Source organism: Poromitra crassiceps, assembly GCF_964638095.1.
Source record: "Poromitra crassiceps genome assembly, chromosome: 15".
Taxonomy (NCBI): domain Eukaryota; kingdom Metazoa; phylum Chordata; class Actinopteri; order Beryciformes; family Melamphaidae; genus Poromitra; species Poromitra crassiceps.
In genome coordinates this window covers 37453995-37472616 of record NC_139634.1, presented here as the reverse complement: position 1 = coordinate 37472616, position 18622 = coordinate 37453995, and the positions used below count along the sequence as shown (strand labels likewise).

The following is an 18622-nucleotide window of genomic DNA, read 5'->3' as shown; positions in this document are numbered from 1 at the left end:
GTGTTAACCTTAGTATGACCATAACCTGCTATAGGGTTGTTAACTAGTATGACCCCATGACCTGCTATAGGGTGGTTTAACTAGTTATGACCATGACCCTGCTATAGGGTTGTTAACTAGTTATGACCAATAACCTGCTATAGGGTGTTAACTAGTATGACCCATGACCTGCTATAGGGTCTTAACTAGTAATGACCATAACCTGCTATAGGGTGTTAACTAGTATGACCATAACCTGCTATAGGGTGTTAACTAGTATGACCATGACCTGCTATAGGGTGTTAACTAGTATGGCCATAACCTGCTATAGGGTGTTAACTAGTATGACCATGACCTGCTATAGGGTGTTAACTAGTATGACCATGACCTGCTATAGGGTGTTAACTAGTATGACCATAACCTGCTATAGGGTGTTAACTAGTATGACCCATGACCTGCTATAGGGTGTTAACTAGTATGACCCATAACCTGCTATAGGGTGTTAACTATATGACCATGAACCTGCTTATAGGGTGTTAACTAGTATGACCCATAACCTGCTATAGGGTGGTTAACTAGTATGACCCATAGACCTGCTATAGGGGTGGTTAAACTAGTATGACCATAACCTGCTTATAGGGTGTTTAACTAGTATGACCATAACCTGCTATAGGGGTGTTAACCTAGTTTATGACCATAACCTGCTATAGGGGTGTTTAACTAGTATGACCATGACCTGCTATAGGGTGTTAACTAGTATGACCATAACCTGCTCTAGGGTGTTAACTAGTAATGACCATAACCTGCTCTAGGGGTGTTAACTAGTATGGACCATAACCTGCTATAGGGTGTTAACTAGTATGACCATAACCTGCTATAGGGTGTTAACTAGTATGACCATGACCTGCTTATAGGGTGTTAACTAGTATGGACCATAACCTGCTATAGGGTGTTAACTAGTATGACCATGACCTGCTATAGGGTGTTAACTAGTATGACCATAACCTGCTCTAGGGTGTTAACTAGTATGACCATAACCTGCTATAGGGTGTTAACTAGTATGACTATGACCTGCTATAGGGTGTTAACTAGTATGACCATAGCCTGCTATAGGGTGTTTAACTAGTATGACCATGACCTGCTATAGGGTGTTAACTAGTATGACCATAACCTGCTATAGGGTGTTAACTAGTATGACCATAACCTGCTATAGGGGTGTTAACTAGTATGACCATAACCTGCTATAGGGTGTTAACTAGTATGACCATGACCTGATATAGGGTGTTAACTAGTATGACCATGACCTGCTATAGGGTTGTTTAACTAGTATGACCATAACCTGCTATAGGGTGTTAACTAGTATGACCATAACCTGCTATAGGGTGTTAACTAGTATGACCATGACCTGCTATAGGGGTGTTAACTAGTATGACCATAACCTGCTATAGGGTGTTAACTAGTATGACCATGACCTGATATAGGGGTGTTAACTAGTATGACCATAACCTGCTATAGGGTGTTAAGTAGTATGACCATGACCTGCTATAGGGGTGTTAACTAGTATGACCATAACCTGCTATAGGGTGTTAACTAGTATGACCATGACCTGCTATAGGGTGTTAACTAGTATGACCATGACCTGCTATAGTGGTGTTAACTAGTATGACCATAACCTGCTATAGGGTGTTAACTAGTATGACCATGACCTGCTATAGGGTGTTAACTAGTATGACCATGACCCTGCTATAGGGTGTTTAACTAGTATGACCATAACCTGCTATAGGGTGTTAACTAGTATGACCATGACCTGCTATAGGGTGTTAACTAGTATGACCATAACCTGCTATAGGGGTGTTAACTAGTATGAATATTTGAGTGTGTCCTCCCTCAAAAAAAATTACCCCATACTGTAGGGGGTACGTTAGGTTTGAAAGTTTTGTGACCTCTAGCGGTAGTGTGAATAACGACAGTCTGCTCTCAAAAATGGCGTGTTGGAAAGTAAGGGGCGCCGTGGCGTGCGTGCGTGCGTGAAGATGGATGGCGTGCGTGCGTGCGTGAAGATGGATGGCGGTGCGTTGGCCCTGCCTGATGCCAGCCTCACAGGTGATGAATTGCGGCCTGTCCGCCGCTCGCTCATGGCCAAGGCCGGGGTTCTGCGGCGCCGGGCTGCCTTCCAATGATAACGGTAGCGGATGGGGTGATAAAGCCCGGGAATGATGGACCTCCAGCCTGCGGTCCCATGTTCCCACAGAGATTTACTCAGAGATGTAGGGGAGTGGAACACGCCTCACGCCGCCTCAGCCCTCCGCTGTCTGTCTCCATCCCGGCACATTCAAAACCCTTGTGTCCATGTTCTCTCCGCTTGGCAGGCCAAATTGCAGGCTATGCTTTTATACGAACACTTCTGCGTCCCTACAGTGCCATATTCCCCCACTTGCTGTCATATACACAGGGTCAGACTAGACTGATGGTGCCTTCAGATCAATTCAGTTCCGTTTTAATCAATTCAGTTGGATCTTTATTGCTTTTTAGACCGAGCGAGTTTGAAGTAAAATAAAAATAACAAATTCATTCATTAAAGTGGCATCTCATCTAAAAGCACATACTGTTAATGGCACAATAAAACATAATAATAACCGCGATATTGACTATACAGGGAGACATCAGGTTGATAAGAGTAGACATCATCATCGGTTAGAGCGGGACAGGGAGTCAATATAGTGCAGTATACTGGTGCTGTAAAAGTCTCTCAGTGCAAACTACACGTCTAATGGAGACCTGCTCCTTCACCATGTTGCTGTTGAACAGGAAGGCCACCTGTGACGTGTGCAGCTTTGTGATAGTGGCGCTTGCTCCAAATGGAAAATTGAACTAGCTCCAGCCATTACGTTTTCCATTTACCCAACCGAGTTGTTGGTGTTGGAAAAACAACGCCTATTCATCTATAAAACAGTAATAGACAATCCATAAAAAGGAGCTAAAACAAGAAAGCAAATGAGGAATCTCCAAGCTCCCAGTAAATCCCTTGTCCATAAATATGACAGTGTTTCCTGTTTCCATATTGTTTCCTAACCCACTTCCTGTTGCTTGGTTACATTTTAGACAGCAGCTCATTGTTATTATGCTCGAGGAAACTTGTACAGGACTCACGGTTGGATCATCATCATTATCCACTAAATGTATGTGATGGTACACAGGCAAGGTTTGGGGTCTATTTGGGGAAAGTTTTCTGACTGAAAATCATGTATCTCACTCCTATAACGGTGCGGCGCGCAAGCTCAATGGCGCATGCACCAACCGGCGAGCTCGCACACGAAGCATGCTAGAAATGAGCGTGCGATTCTAATCAGTTTGAAATCAAGCTTGATCAGAGAGCGAGCATTGCTGCTAACCATGCTTTCAACCATATAGATGATCAAAAAGATGGAGTAGTGAATGTGACATCACCCACTGGTTTCTGAAGCGCCGCTTTGAAGCCAAAAGTTGGGGGTTCACGCGCGCCGCCATATTGATTTTTTTTTTTTTTTTGCCAGAGCAGCGAGAGCGAAGCCGGGGGGTTTCCCGCGGTGTTTCCCTCACTGTTCTTTTTCTCCGTCTTTTTCCCCTCAATCTACAGCTGTCATCGGAGCAGAGCTAAAGACAACAGTTTTCCGTCTTTCAGCCATTTCAATCTAAAAACCAATTTACCTCGTCAGACTATTCAGGTGAGTATTACTCAAACTGCTGAATGGATGGATGTACTGTGTACAGCCACACCGCAACAATCGTTCTCCAGTATGGCTCTTCTTCTAGCCCGGTTGTTATTTAGTTGTTATGTGTGTGCACAGCCAATTCTCCAACTGACCTGATGGCACCGGCAGCGGTTGCTGAAAGATTTGGAACAAAGTCTCTCTATCATGACATGAAGTCACGACACATGAGAAGAACACGTCTCTGTGTGCCATGTGGTTTAGCACGTCTCCGTCTCTCAGCCTTCCTTGCATCCTCTGGGCTTTGGGAGCACCTTCCTGCTCGGCCCGGGGCAGGAGGTTAACGACGGTGACGGTGATGATGATGATGATGATGATGATGAATGGGGGGCCGGGGTGGGTTGAGGGGGTACCCGCTGGTCGGCAGCCCTGGGACTGCGGAGGACGGGTGACAGATGGGAGAGCAGGAACACAGAGTCCTTGAGCCGCTCCCGCTGTTTTCTCTCTCTTCCGCTATCACTTTGTTTCAGCTCATCTCTTTATCTCTCTCTCTCTCTCTCTCTTTTTCCTCTCACCTGTTCTCTCTCTCTCTCTCTCTCTCTTTCCTCTCACCTGTTCTCCTCTCTCTTTCCTCTCACCTGTTCTCCCCCCCCCCTCTCTCTCTCTTTCCTCTCACCTGTTCTCTCTCTCTCTCTCTCTCTCTCTCTCTCTTTCCTCTCACCTGTTCTCTCTCTCTCTCTCTCTCTTTCCTCTCACCTGTTCTCTTCCGCTTGGTTTCATACCTCTTTCTGTTGTTTCCGCTCCCTCTTTACATCTGATTCTCCTTTGTCCTCGCTCCACTCTCGCTTATCTTTCTTTCCTCCACTCGATCTTTATCTCTCTTGGTCTCCTGTTTCCTCCTCTGTCTCTTTTACTCTCTCGTTCTCCTCTCTCCTTTTAGATCTATCACCCTCTCCTTTTCTTTGCTTTGCTCTCTCCATCTTTCTGACTTTCGCTCTATCTTTCTTCGTTCCCCTCGTTTTTTGCCGTTTCACATTCATATTATTCCTCTTTCTCTTCATCCCTCTTTTTCATCCTTGCTTCCCTCTCTCCCGTTCTCTCATCACTCCATCTTTTATCTATCTTCTATCTATCTATTTTGCCTTCTCTGTCTAAACCTTAACTTCTCACTCACTCGATGTCACTCTGTGATGTCACTCTGTCTCTCCTCATTGTTGCTCTCTTGCTCTCATCCTTCTTGTTTACCAGCATTCCCCCTCTACTTGTTTCTCTCTCTCTCTCTCTCTCTCTCTCTCTCTCTCTCTCTCTCTCTCTCTCTCTCTCTCTCTCTCTATCTCTCTCCCCATTGATCAACATGGGCCTCTGGCTCCACACGGGGATACTTTTATGTGTTGTCACTTTCTTGTCCTTCAGTAACGCAACCTTACCTTACACTCACACACACACACACACACACACACACTCACTCACTCACTCACTCACTCACTCACTCACACACGCATACATACACACACTTACAGGCATCACATCATACCATCACATCAGCCTGGTCCACACACAGCCTGGTCCACACACAGCCTGGTCCACTCACAGCCTGGTCCACTCACAGCCTGGTCCACTCACAGCCTGGTCCACACACAGCCTGGTCCACTCACACAACCTGGTCCACTTACAGCCTGGTCCACACACAGCCTGGTCCACACACAGCCTGGTCCACACACAGCCTGGTCCACACACACAACCTGGTCCACTTACAGCCTGGTCCACACACAGCCTGGTCCACACACACAGCCTGGTCCACTCACAGCCTGGTCCACACACAGCCTGGTCCACTCACAGCCTGGTCCACACACAGCCTGGTCCACACACAGCCTGGTCCACACACAGCCTGGTCCACTCACAGCCTGGTCCACTCACACAACCTGGTCCACTCACAGCCTGGTCCACACACAGCCTGGTCCACACACAGCCTGGTCCATACTCTCAGACACTCTTTCACACGCTGTCCAGCTCTGATGCCAGCCTTTGACATAACTCTGCACACAGTCTAATCCAGCATGCGGCCTCACATACCGCAGCTCCTGAACTTCTTCACTGATCCTTTTCAATTTCAACTCTTTGTGCCTCTTTGTGCCGCTAAGCAGAGCTAGCCTTCTCCTGCTTTGAATGTTAGCCCCTGGGCCTCGACTGACCTAAAAAGTCCCTCTTAAGCTCTTATGAGTTAGCACGCTTACAGTCTGCCGCTAGCTCTCTGCGCTCATGGCAGCACTGTAACCGTACGGAATGGGGGAATACTGCGTGGTTGTCAACGTGGCGCCCGGAGACCACCAGGGGTCCTCGAGGGGGTTCCAGGTGGTCCCCAAGAATTTACAAGATTTACAAGATGGGAACACAATTAGAGAATGTAGATACATTTCTATTTTGGTCATAGTTGTATTGTTCATACCTAAGAATACAAATATCATCAAATCTCTGATCTGTATATTCCCCCTAATTGCCAAATGAAATTCTGGTGTCAGGAATGGTCACTGGAAAACCAGAAAACGCCAGCAGGAAGAGACAAATAAAAACTTAGGTGTGAAATACAAAAAGTCCAGACATGAGAAAGCTGAACTCACCAGCATTTGATCTTTTGCCTCTGCCGCCCCTGCGGCATCTTTGATAGAAGCATCACAGACCGCCAGGTTGGCGAACATGAGCGTGCTGTGTGACGTTTACTGACCTCACCTTACAGGATTTCTGGGTATTGAAGTCAGTTGAAGACAGTTACCAGTTGCTGCCGTGTGGAGCCGCCAACATGCAAAGTTTAAAGAACACTGGGGCTGTTGCATGAGCTATCTATCGTGTTTTCCAATGACATATATTTTTGAGCATGTTTCAGTGCGTTCCTTCATGTATTTTTCGAGCCATATGCTGCGTCTCAGAGCGGAGTAGCATTGTCGCGTCCCTCACTGTCTCCACACTGTTTCCACATGCCACAGCTGGCAGCGTTTGATGACAGCCAGGCTTTTGGGAAAGGCAGCTGTCTCACGCTGCTGCACAGCAACTTTGTCACAATCAGACGAGCTAATTAGCCTTGAGCACTGAGATTAGTCGCGTGGTGGGTTGGGAGAGGAGACAGCAATGTGTGGGACAAGAGAGAGAGAGAGAGAGAGAGGCATCAATTACAGATAGATGATGTTATTTGCAAGAGAGTATAAAGTTGAGAGGTGTATCTGTCTGAATTAGGAGCTGCTTGATACTGTGGAAAAATACAAACGCATAGGAAGCTGTAAACTAAGCAGGACTGGACTCTTGTAAGCAGGTCTTTCACTTATCATGACCAGTGTTAATCTGATTACTTTTTCCAGTAACTAAGTAATGTAAGGCGTTACCAATAAAGTAGATTCAGTTGTAAAAGGAGCTGGCTTGGTTGTTCATCACTTTTTCGGGGGTAAAGAAAAAAGAAAAAGTAACTAGTAACGTAACTAGTAATGTAACTAATTACTTTTGAAAAAGTAATCCGTAAAGTAACTTCTATTACTGTTTAAAGAGTAATCAGTAATCTGTAACTAATTACATTTCCAGAGTAACTTATCCAACACTGATCATGACCTTAATCTCTTACTTGTCAGACTGTTCAATTAAACCACGAGAAACATAAAGCAATGCAAATAGAGAGAAGAGCAGCAGTTTATCACCTCCCCTCTCTTTCTTTGGCTGTATTGTTAAATTGATTGACACAGAGCATTGGCGACCTCCAGCTTTTTTCACTGGAGGTCCAGATAACCACTCATTAGAAGCCAACGGGGGGAAGCACTCAGCTTTTGTTAGCATTAATTGCCATTTCGGTATCAGTTGCAGTGCTAATGAGAAGGTGAGGAACAGGTCGTGGTGGCAAGAGTGTGTAGGAGGATAAAGCTAATAAAAGCCCGTTGTGGTGTTTTAATCCGGTAGCCGCAGACTATAAAGTTGGAAAAGTTTTAATTGCAAAAGTTGCTCTCTTCAGCTTGACCGGCGAGGATTATTGTCCCTGAAATAAGGGGATATTCAGCCTAAGAGCCTACTCAGTTTCTGTAAAGATCACAATGCTTAGAAGATTTGGGGAATCTCCTCAAGCTACCAGCAACCAAGTCGAGATAGAGTTGACTTGCAGTTCCATCCAGCAGTTCAGCACTGGCCTGGAGAAACGAACAAAAAGAAGAAGAAAAGTTACAACATAGTACTTCTTCTGAGCATTATTGGAGGAATTAGATGCAAAATAACACGGCAATGATCATCTTAAATCATGAATCGGCAATCAGCAATGATCATCTTAAATCATGAATTGTCAATGTTTCTTATACAATATTACATATGTTCACCTCTGACTGTTTCTAGGCTTGAGTGTCTGGACTGATCAGGCAGCCATTTGTGTGACTGAAGTCTTGTATACCTACAGGGTAATCTAAGTGCAGCTGATCTTTTCCTTCTTCTGCTTAAATCGTTCAAAAACATGCAGTGAATCTGATGAAGAGCAGAGGAAACAAGTGTAAACAGCACCCGTGCGGGTGATCTGACGGAGACAGATCTGTTAATTAGGGCAGATTAATTGCCCTAAAGCTGATTGCCCTAAGGCTGCGGCTATAGTTCGGTGATGATGTCACTGATGACATCACTGATGATGCCAAGTCATCAGTGATGTCACCAGTGATGATATCATCAGTGATCAGTGATGTCATACATAGGCATTGTGACATCATTGTGACATCACTGATGATGTCATCAGTGAGACACACGAGAGAGACTGAGGGAAAGGGAGAGGAGAGGGAGAGAGGGAGGGGGGAGAGGGAGAGAGAGGAGAGGGAGAGAGAGAGGGGGGAGAGAGATTGAGGGAGAGAGAGAGGGAGAAATTGCGCACACGCCAATAGGGCAGGCGAGGCCATACAGCAGCCCGAGCTGCTGGCGAGGCCGCACAGCGGCTGAGCTGCATGCAAGCTGCAGGGCCAGCTTGGCGAGCTGCAGGCGGGCGAGCCCACGCAGCGGGCAAGCCTAGGAATCTCTAGTGCCTAGTTAACAAAATATCTTGTGTTTGGGTAAATTACTTACATTGAAAGTGATGAGATTTGTTCCATGCAGACGAGTTAATTTCAATTCTGTTGTCTGAATCGTTCTGGAATGATTTGTGCCTCAAGACTGAGACGTGCAGAGGGCTTGACTTGGTGGATTGGTTCAACTTTGACCTCTGGGGCAAAGCGTTCAGTGACTTCACATTGACTCATAGATTAAGGCACTGTAGCACTCATAAGAAAAGAGGACAAAGATACAAAGATGATATAGAACATTTCTGTAATTGTGTTGGTAAGTGTTGTGCATGTCCTGCTATTGGTTGCATAAAGGTATATTGATTCCAATTGAAGTTAGAACATGAGTTTAAAACAGCAACGTCAAGTGGAGTGCTAACGCCATAATACAGACCACATAATCATATTATGCTATACACTCATTCACATAATTGAAAGACTTGAGGCTGACAAGAGAAGCCTTGTGATAACACATTTACAACATGCCAACAAGTCTTTCATTTGTCCGCCACGCGAAATACAATTAATTAATAAAACACTAAGAAAACACAGATGAGTGCTTATTAATCATCAGTATCCTCCTGCTCGAGCTGAGTAAAGGACCGGCGCTCGTCTTGGCTGGTCGAGGCGGAAAGTTCGGACGGCAGCCAGAAAGCTCAAGGTCACCGCTGTCTCATCAATTCCTTGGCAGAAGCAGATGGCTGATGAGTCTTTGCATGTTCTCCCTCCAGAGAGACCGGCCAAGCGTGAAGTAGCAGCCCGACACAGACCGAGGCAGAGACAGAGGCCATAATACTCAAAGCAAGTGTGCTGCTGGGGCTGTTGTTGGTGGGGCGTGGTATTTCAGATGTGCCTGTTCCGGGAGGCCCCATTTCTCATTAAAAATCAATTCCGGGCGAGTTGGAAGCGAGCGGAGTGTCACAGGGTTTCGGGTTCGCCGAGCCAACGCTGTACTGGCTGCTTTCCAGCCGCTGAGCTGGAAAGCAGAGCCGCAGCCTCCGGAGGGGGAGCACAGAGTCGGATGTGTGGACAAGCTGCTCGCATAAAGTCCTGTGTCATGGCAAGTTGCAACAGAGGAAAAACACCAGCTCAAGCTGACACTGTTGATCAGTCTGCATAACTCGATCTGATCTGGATTTATGCAGTTATATCTAAAAGGTCTGGCCAACAACACAAGCAGGCAGCAGACTTGTTTCTTTACTGTGCAGTGCATCTGTCTTAAAGGAGAATTTCAGGATTTTTTCAACCTGTACCCTATTTTCATATTTGTTTATGTATAACTAAGTCCTCTGAGCAGAACTTTTTGAAATTGGTGCAGTATTGACCTCGATCGCTTCAGTCACGTTTCCCACATGCCCGTCATGCCTTGGTAGCCTGCACACGCCCACTCAACAAGGGTATTTTAGCAACGTGCACAGGCTCAGATTGTTATTGTAAAAGAGAGAAGATAACACTTGTACTGTATTTGCCTTGCAGCCGTGTGTTCACCATCTGCCTGCTGTCCATCACATTGATAGAAGCTGCCCCGCTCTTCAGTTTGTAATCCATATAACATTAGTACGACTCAAATAAATACGGGTGGCCATCGAATTCAAATACCTCGTCCATATTTCTCGAAATCTGAGAAATAGTCAGCTATAACTACCAAAATCATCTATCTGTGATGGAATGATGAATAATCTGATCCTGTAGTCAGTGGTAAATACAAGCTCGTTTAGTGTGGTAGGGGCATGTGGGAAAAGCGGGCTGGCAACTGAAGCGATCTAGGTCAATACTGCTCCAATTTCAAAGATTTCAGTTCACCTGACGTCATACATAAACAAATATGAAAATGCGGTCCAGGTTGAAAAATACAGAAATTCTCCTTTAAGAAAATAAAACCTTTTAAGGTATAGGCAGCGATCCCTTCTCTATTTTTTGTAACACTTTACAATACAGTAATGGTACATTAATTAATGTATAGTTAATCCTTAATCATGCTTAATAAGCATATAATAATAATTAACTAACCCATTGATAGTTAATGCTCATTAACTAAAACTTGGGGTAACGCTAACCATTAACTAAACTAACCCTGACATTACCTAACTCTAAGCTATTAAATAATATATTTTTACTTAGTTAACATGAACACCATTATTGAATTATTACTAGACACAGTTAACTGTAAATGATGGGTTAGTTCATGCTTAATTAGCATTAACGAATCCTAATTGATGTACCCTTATTGTAAAGTGTAATTTTTTAATCAGTAGCAACAGGTCAGGTTCCTCTCATGGTGTCTGCATCAGCATAGTTGGAGATATTAAGCCTTGTTGTCCTCCCTTCAGAAGAAACCCATTTGCTGTCATCGTTATGAATAATCCATCACAGTAAACATTAAGTCTTCAGTTGCTTCAGTCAAACTTTTCAAACTTTCTTCTCATTTCCTTGTTGAGAGTTTTCATCTCAGCGCTGTTACGTTCCGCTCTGCTCGGTGTCAATCACCTGTCATCCACAGGAAGAGATGGAAATAATCACTCAATTAAAAAGTTATGATTGACACATCCAGGTCTTCTTATTTAGGGCGTCTTTATTGGTGGAGCAGTTAATTTCAAGCTAGGGTTAACACTTTCAAGTTTAAAACTAAACTTGGTTGGAAAATGATTGGGGGAAGTGTAAACTAGATGACAAGTACATTTGCTCTAACTCTAAATTTAAAACCAGTATTTCTCCTTTAAGCTTGTAATAACACCACTCTTAAATCCTCATTTTGCTTTGCATGTGTATTACTGATGGCATTGCTCTAAATTGAGTTTATTCTCACTGCACGCGGAGCTGCTGGCACATTGTCATCTTTGCTGGTTAAGTAAACCACTTAAAGTATTTGGGAAACAGTCAGGCCCCCAAGCACCAACTTTGTGTCACAGAAGTGAATTTACTGTGAATAATTGAATAGTTTTATCCCAAAACGATTTAAAAAATGTGACATGTACCAAGACAAAGTGGAGTGGGAAGTCAAATTTTATGTATTATGAACAGTGGGAGACAGAGAAGGGAGGATACAAGAGAGACATTTTCTGGATTGGGGTTTGGAACCTAACCACATGATTGAATGTTGCAGCTATTGAGTCCTTTGCATACAAAATAGTAATATTCAAGGTTTCTTTATTAGTACCCGAGGGTAAAATAGTTATGCAGACGGGAAGTTCAGCTGTCCAGAAGATAAAAGTAAAACATACGAAATCACAGGACATCAAACAAGCATCAATACAATAGGGCACATTAAAATACAGTAAGATCAAAGTAAAACCATGATAAAGTGCTTTGTGACAGGACACTAAAGTGCTGAAAGACTAAAGTGCTTCTGCACACGCTTGCGCGCGCACACTCGTGCACGCACACACACACACACACACACACACACACACACACACACACACACACACACACACGTAGCTACTCATGAGACCCTCAGAGTGTCATGTATGTGCGGAGTAAGAATGAGAAATAAAACAAAGAAATCATCCTGTAACAGCTTTGTTTAGCAGTGCAATGGCAGCAGGTACAAAAGTGCTTTTGTAGCGTTTGGTCCTACAGCGAGGCACCGCAAACCGCCGGCCAGAGCGAAGGAGCTGGAATTCACTGTGTAAGGGATGGGAACAGTGTTGTAGAATAGAGCTGGCTTTACACTGCAGCTGTGAGCAGTAGATAACTGATAGGTTGAGTTGAGGCTCACCTATAAGCTTACTAGCCCACTTCACAATTTGGTTCAGAGCGTTTCTGTTTTTCAGTGACAGGTTACCCAGTGTTTCCCACAGGATTTTGAGAATTTGTGGTGGGGGACCGCAGACCCCCTAGGGGGGTGCGGGGGCATACCCCCCCGCAAGATTTTTTTAAACATTTTAAAGTAAAATGCATGAATTTGGTGTACTTTGAGAAAGCTTAAGAGCAAAATTAAAAGGCTAGATCTATGAAGAACATGTCATCATTACTGTGCTGTGGGTTTACAATGACAAACTAAATTTCTCCCTATAGGTCAGGGATACTCAACTTGCTTTGCCACTTTCGTGAAATGATAGAAGGCGAGGGGCCAGTTAATAAACAAACAATATACATTTTTCTGTAGCGGATTGTAGGTTTTTGGGGTGTCAGCCGGAGTTTAGGCTGACAGTGTTGTGCACACCGGATAGTTAGTTAGGTTAAGTTAGTTGGGTTAAGTACATACATAAGTGCCTGGGTAGCGAGCAGATGGCGGTATTTGACAATTTAGCAGCTAAATCATAGATTATTGAAAGATATTCCATATTCCAGACTGAAATGCTATAACAGAAGTATTGGCCAGAATGACATGAACATTTATTGGACACTTATTCAGCGGATATCTTGCATGTTGCGTTCAGGTGCACTGTAAAAAAAAAAAAAAAAAAAAAAAGTTTTTTTTTTTTTTTTTTTTTTTTTTTTTTTTGGTCAACATCTTATTGTGGCGGTCCAAATATTATTGTGGCGGCCCGCCACAAATTCCTTTATGTATGGGAAACAACCATGACACAAGAGAGAAGGACAGGATGGATTCAACATAGGCCCGGTAAAAGAGGGTCAGCATGGTTTTGTCTATGTAAAGACGGGACAGTTTTCTCAGGCAATAGAGACGTTGATGACCCTTTTTGCACACTGCCTCACAGTTCTTCTCGAAGGTCAGCTTAGAGTCTATGACTGTGCCGAGGTACTTGTAGCTGTCTACACAGTCCACGACCTGGCCTTTAATGACCGTGGTAGGCCTGTCGCCAGTGCGGGTTCTAAAATCAATAACCATGTCTTTAGTTTTGGATATGTTCAGCTGCAGAAAAGACTCATCGCACCATCTGACAAAATCATCAATGACAGGGCCATGACTGGACTCATGTTCACCGAGCAGGCTGACAATGACTGTGTCGTCTGCAAATTTAAGTAGGGTCCTATTTGCATGCTTACTTTGGCACATGTTTGTGTACAGGATATAGAGCAGAGCTGAAAGCACACAGCCTTGAGGTGAGCCGGTAGAGGACCGTAAAAAGTCAGATAAAAAGCCATTCACTTTGACTTGCTGCGATCTATTTGTTAAGAAATCTAAAATATTAGGGGATGACATCATGTGCATTTTTCATAGAGTGAGCAATAAACATCGGTTCTTAATATTTGAAAATGTCATATACTGTAAAGCGTTTTGGATTGGAACCCTTTTATTTTCGCAATTCTGCACTGAGTTAACAATCTGATCAACAATGACCTCCCTCCCCCTTCTAACCTTTGACAGCTATCTGCCAGGACCATGTCACTGCTGATGATAGCTCTATATCATTACTCTCTCCATTTCACCTGATAGCTCTACAATTTGAATGCAGTCTCTATAGAAATGTCCATCAGCTTGCCCACTGCCTGTGGGCCTTTTCATTACCTGGTCCTCCTTGAGAGGAAAAGTCAATCAAATCGACTCTTTCTTACGGTCATCTTTCCCCCCTGCCTATAATTCAGGCTCCAAGGCAGTTATCTCAGCCAATGACATCCGGGCGCCATTGAGTAACAAATTAATGAACATCAACATTTGAGTCCTTTAGCCGATGTTCTCTGATGCAGAGAGAATTGCAGTGAGTTTGATAGAAAAATCTTTCTCATCAAGAGCAACGCGAGCAAAAGTAAGAAAAATGCAAGAGTCCAAGCCACAGTAGCAGGACAACTGTCCAAAAGACAAGATATAATAAGACATATCTGTTTACTGGGTGGTTGATGTCTTTTTTTAAGCATATCTATCGAGTGCAGCCGGGAGATGAGATCAATAGCAGAATGGGTCACTATCTGTTTGTTATGGCTATTACAATGGGACGCTATACCTTCTGTTCTCAGGTCTTGACCCACGGTCCATCTGGATGCTTTGCATGAACATTTCAGCTGGAGATAGTGAAAGGCCAAAATGAGCGGCACCAAAGGCAATCAAGAGGATTGTCCATTTATTGCAGGGTCTTTTATATGTTGGGCTCTTGTTCTTGCCACTCATCTCTCTGCATTAGTCACATACAGCTGCTCTCTGCCAAAGAGGATGAAACAATAGGAGATAGCTCCATTATCCATTATGTGCAATTGAGTTTTCCTATCTCTCCTTGACATTTATTTCACCCTCTCCATTTCTCTCTCTCTCTCTCTATCTCTCTGTCTCTTTCTCCCTCTCTCTCTCAAAAACAGGGGCCACCAAAGACATGGGCAAGATGCTCGGTGGGGAGAACGAGGAGAAGGACCCCGATGCGGACAAGAAAGAGGAAGAGAGGCAAGAGGCGCTGAGGCAACAGGAGGAGGAGAGGAAGGCCAAATATGCAAAAATGGAAGCGGAGAGAGAAAACATCCGACAGGGCATCAGGGATAAGGTAAAAAAAAAAAATACACAGCACGCCCGGGGAGAAAACTTCTACGCTAACCCTTATTTCACCAGGCAAATTAATGAAGATAGCTTGTTGACGTAAATGCGTTTGGTGTCCCCGGAGGAGTGGGCTACGTTCACAAACACACAGCTGTTCCCTCCTAAGCAGCTGAGGGTCAACGCTGGTATAGTCTGACAGTTAGGTGTTGACAGAAGAGAGTTTTACTGATTTTATGCAGATTTTTCGAGCTGCTTAGGGGATTGGAACCAGTGGCTTCAGCTATACAGCACATCACACTGAAAATATGCATGGCTTAAATTTCCACCTCTTTATCTCACATATATTTGACAGTTATTATTATTATTTAAATGTCTTAAATCACTGTTTAAAAAATGAGAAGAGCAACAATGAGGTGAGCTGTTTGGATCTAAGGCCCCTCTGGCTCAGGGCCAGAGCACTTGGATAATTTCACGCTTCACACAGTGAGTGGCTCTAACTGTGGTATATTGACTGTGGTATATGCTCAATATACCACAGCTGTGAGCCAATCAGATTGCTTGATTTGAGAGAGCCGTTTTATAATTAAGCAATATAGCATGAGAGCAAGTGTGTTGTGGCGAATACTGTATATCCCGCTGATAAGCTGTTATCCCACGAGGCCGCAGGCCGAGTGGGATAACAGCTTATCAGCGGGATATATTCCACAACACCACGCAGCTCGAGTGCTATATTGCTTTTATAAAACGGTTTCCAAGTATAATAATATAATAATAATAATACTATAAGTCCGACTGGCATGGTATTCTGATAGAGTCAGTTGAAACACTACTGTAAGGCGGGACCGCAAGAACGTGCGGGTGATTTGATTGGATCGTTCTGGAGACTGAAGTTGACATTGGCCAATCCTGGCGCTTGCTGAGAAGCTGAGAGCTTTCTGGAAAGCCGACAGGCAGCTCGAGCGCAGCGCTGCATCCTCAGCGCTTGCTGAGAAGCTGAGTGCTTTCTGCAAAGCCCGACACCAACTAACGTTAAGGGGTTAAATGCGGGGTTAACAGCCTTTTTTTTGCAAAGAAGACATTAGCCCGCATCTATTCTTGTACAAAACATAATTTTTTGCGAAGTATTAGTAAAGTTATAAGCGAAGATCGATTCACAAGGATCTGACAGCTGTCTCCGCCATTTGTTTTTTTTTGAGGTAACCAAAGGCTTTTAGTAAGAGAGTTGCCATGGCAACCAATAACGTGGGTTATTGGAATTATACAATGGCTGTGAACCAATCAGATTGCTTGATTTGAGAGAGCCGTTTTATAATTAAGCAATATATCACGAGAGCAAGTGTGTTGTGGTGAATATATCCCGCTGATAAGCTGTTATCCCACTCGGCCTGCGGCCTCGTGGGATAACAGCTTATCAGTGGGATATATTCCACAACACCACGCAGCTCGAGTGCTATATTGCTTTTATAAAACGGTTTCCAAGTATAATAATATAATAATAATAATACTATAAGTCCGACTGGCATTTTATTCTGATAGAGTCAGTTGAAACACTACTGTAAGGCGGGACCTCTAGCAAGAAGATAGACGTGCGGGTGATTTGATTGGATCGTTCTGGAGACTGAAGTCGACATTGGCCAATCCTGGCGCTTGCTGAGAGCTTTTGCAAAGCCCCACACCAGAGCCATATGCCGTCACCAAGTAACGTTACGTCTTATTTAGAAATGCGGGGTTAAGAGTGAGGGCGTGCGAGAGAGGGGTTAAGACATTAGCCCGCGTCTATTCTTGTACAAAACATCATTTTCTGCGAAGTATTAGTAAAGTTATAAGCGAAGATCGATTCACAAGGATCTGAAAGCTGTCTCCGCCATTTTGTTTTTGAGGTACTTTTAGTAAGAGAGTTGCGCCATCATGCGTCCATAATGACTCATTGTAAGGACTAGTGACCCTCCATACAGCAGATCAGGAGAAAGCTGTTTGGCTCGAGCGCAGCGCTGCCTTTTAGTAAGAGAGTTGCCATGGCAACCAATAACCCATGGCCATGGGTTATTGAACTCGGTTACTGGAATTATACAATGGCTGTGAACCAATCAGATTGCTTGATTTGAGAGAGCCGTTTTATAATGCTCTATAAACACCTGTGACCGCATCACAGTATTACTGCGCCAAACAGCTGCGTCTGTATGTTGCTTGGCAACCATTCTGCTACAGTAAATGTTATGGTTGAAGGATTACATTGCCTGGCAGAAGAAGGATTATTTGTTATCAATATTATCAATTATCAATATATATATATATATATATATATATATATATATATTCATTTTTTTAGCTGTGTGTTTATTTTGTTAAACCTTGCCAGGTAGGCTATAGTAACTGCTTTATAAAAGCTACAGTAAAAGCCCCTTGAGGGGGATTTTAGCTAAGAGCGCCCTTAGCGGTTGTAAAATCACTATAAAGCACGCCCTCTTGGGGCTTATTGCTTAATTAATCTGGAGTCAGATGTTAGTCTGGTGTCAAAGTGCCTCCTCCTTGCATTGAAACATGCCTCTTGACGAGATTAATGCAAAGGCATATATTTCACTTGAAATGTCTTCAAACTAAACTTGAACTCTTCTTGTAAGCCTCGTGAAACTTTCTTTGGAATGTGAGGATCAGCAGGGCGCTGATTCCTCAGATAGTTGTTTTGGAGCCAAAGTGAAGGCAGGGCTGAGAAGGGAGAGACTATATGACAGTAGATCTTGGAAGTGCTTGATTATAGCAACTGGAGAGGGCCTGACTAAGCGTAACTGTCTTCTCTTCAACCGACACCACGCCTTTCTTAACTGTAGCGCAAGCCTGAGAGCATGAGGAGAGAGAGAGAGTGCCTGAGAGAGAGCGTGAGGAGAGAGAGAGAGAGCCTGAGAGCATGAGGAGAGAGAGAGAGAGTGCCTGAGAGAGAGCGTGAGGAGAGAGAGAGAGAGCCTGAGAGAGAGCATGAGGAGAGAGAGAGAGAGTGCCTGAGAGAGAGCGTGAGGAGAGAGAGAGAGAGAGAGAGCCTGAGAGCATGAGGAGAGAGAGAGAGAGAGTGTGAGGAGAGAGAGAGAGAGAGAGAGAGCGCGCCTGAGAGCGTGAGGAGAGAGAGAGAGAGAGAGAGAGAGCGCCTGAGAGAGAGCGTGAGGAGAGAGAGAGAGAGAGAGAGAGAGCGCCTGAGAGCGTGAGGAGAGAGAGAGAGAGCCTAAGAGCGTGAGGAGAGAGAGAGAGAGAGAGAGAGAGAGAGCCTGAGAGAGAGCGTGAGGAGAGAGAGAGAGAGAGAGAGCCTGAGAGCATGAGGAGAGAGAGAGAGAGAGAGAGAGAGAGAGAGAGAGCCTGAGAGAGAGCGTGAGGAGAGAGAGAGAGAGAGAGCGTGAGGAGAGAGAGAGAGAGCCTGAGAGCATGAGAGAGAGAGCCTGAGATCGTGAGGAGAGAGAGAGAGAGTGTGAGGAGAGAGAGAGAGAGCGCCTGAGAGCGTGAGGAGAGAGAGAGAGAGAGAGCCTGAGAGCATGAGGAGAGAGAGAGAGAGAGAG

At 44.4% G+C, this 18622-nt stretch overlaps 1 protein-coding gene across 1 annotated transcript in view; it reads left to right on the top strand.

Annotated features, from left to right (window-relative positions):
- Positions 1-18622, top strand: part of cplx1 (complexin 1) — a gene marked incomplete at both ends in the record, with an annotated part of 70918 nt that overhangs the window by 45315 nt on the left and 6981 nt on the right. The window contains one exon of the mRNA XM_083651494.1: positions 14909-15087. Within this exon, the coding sequence (XP_083507620.1) occupies positions 14909-15087 (179 nt within the window). The remainder of the gene's footprint in view (positions 1-14908; positions 15088-18622) is intronic.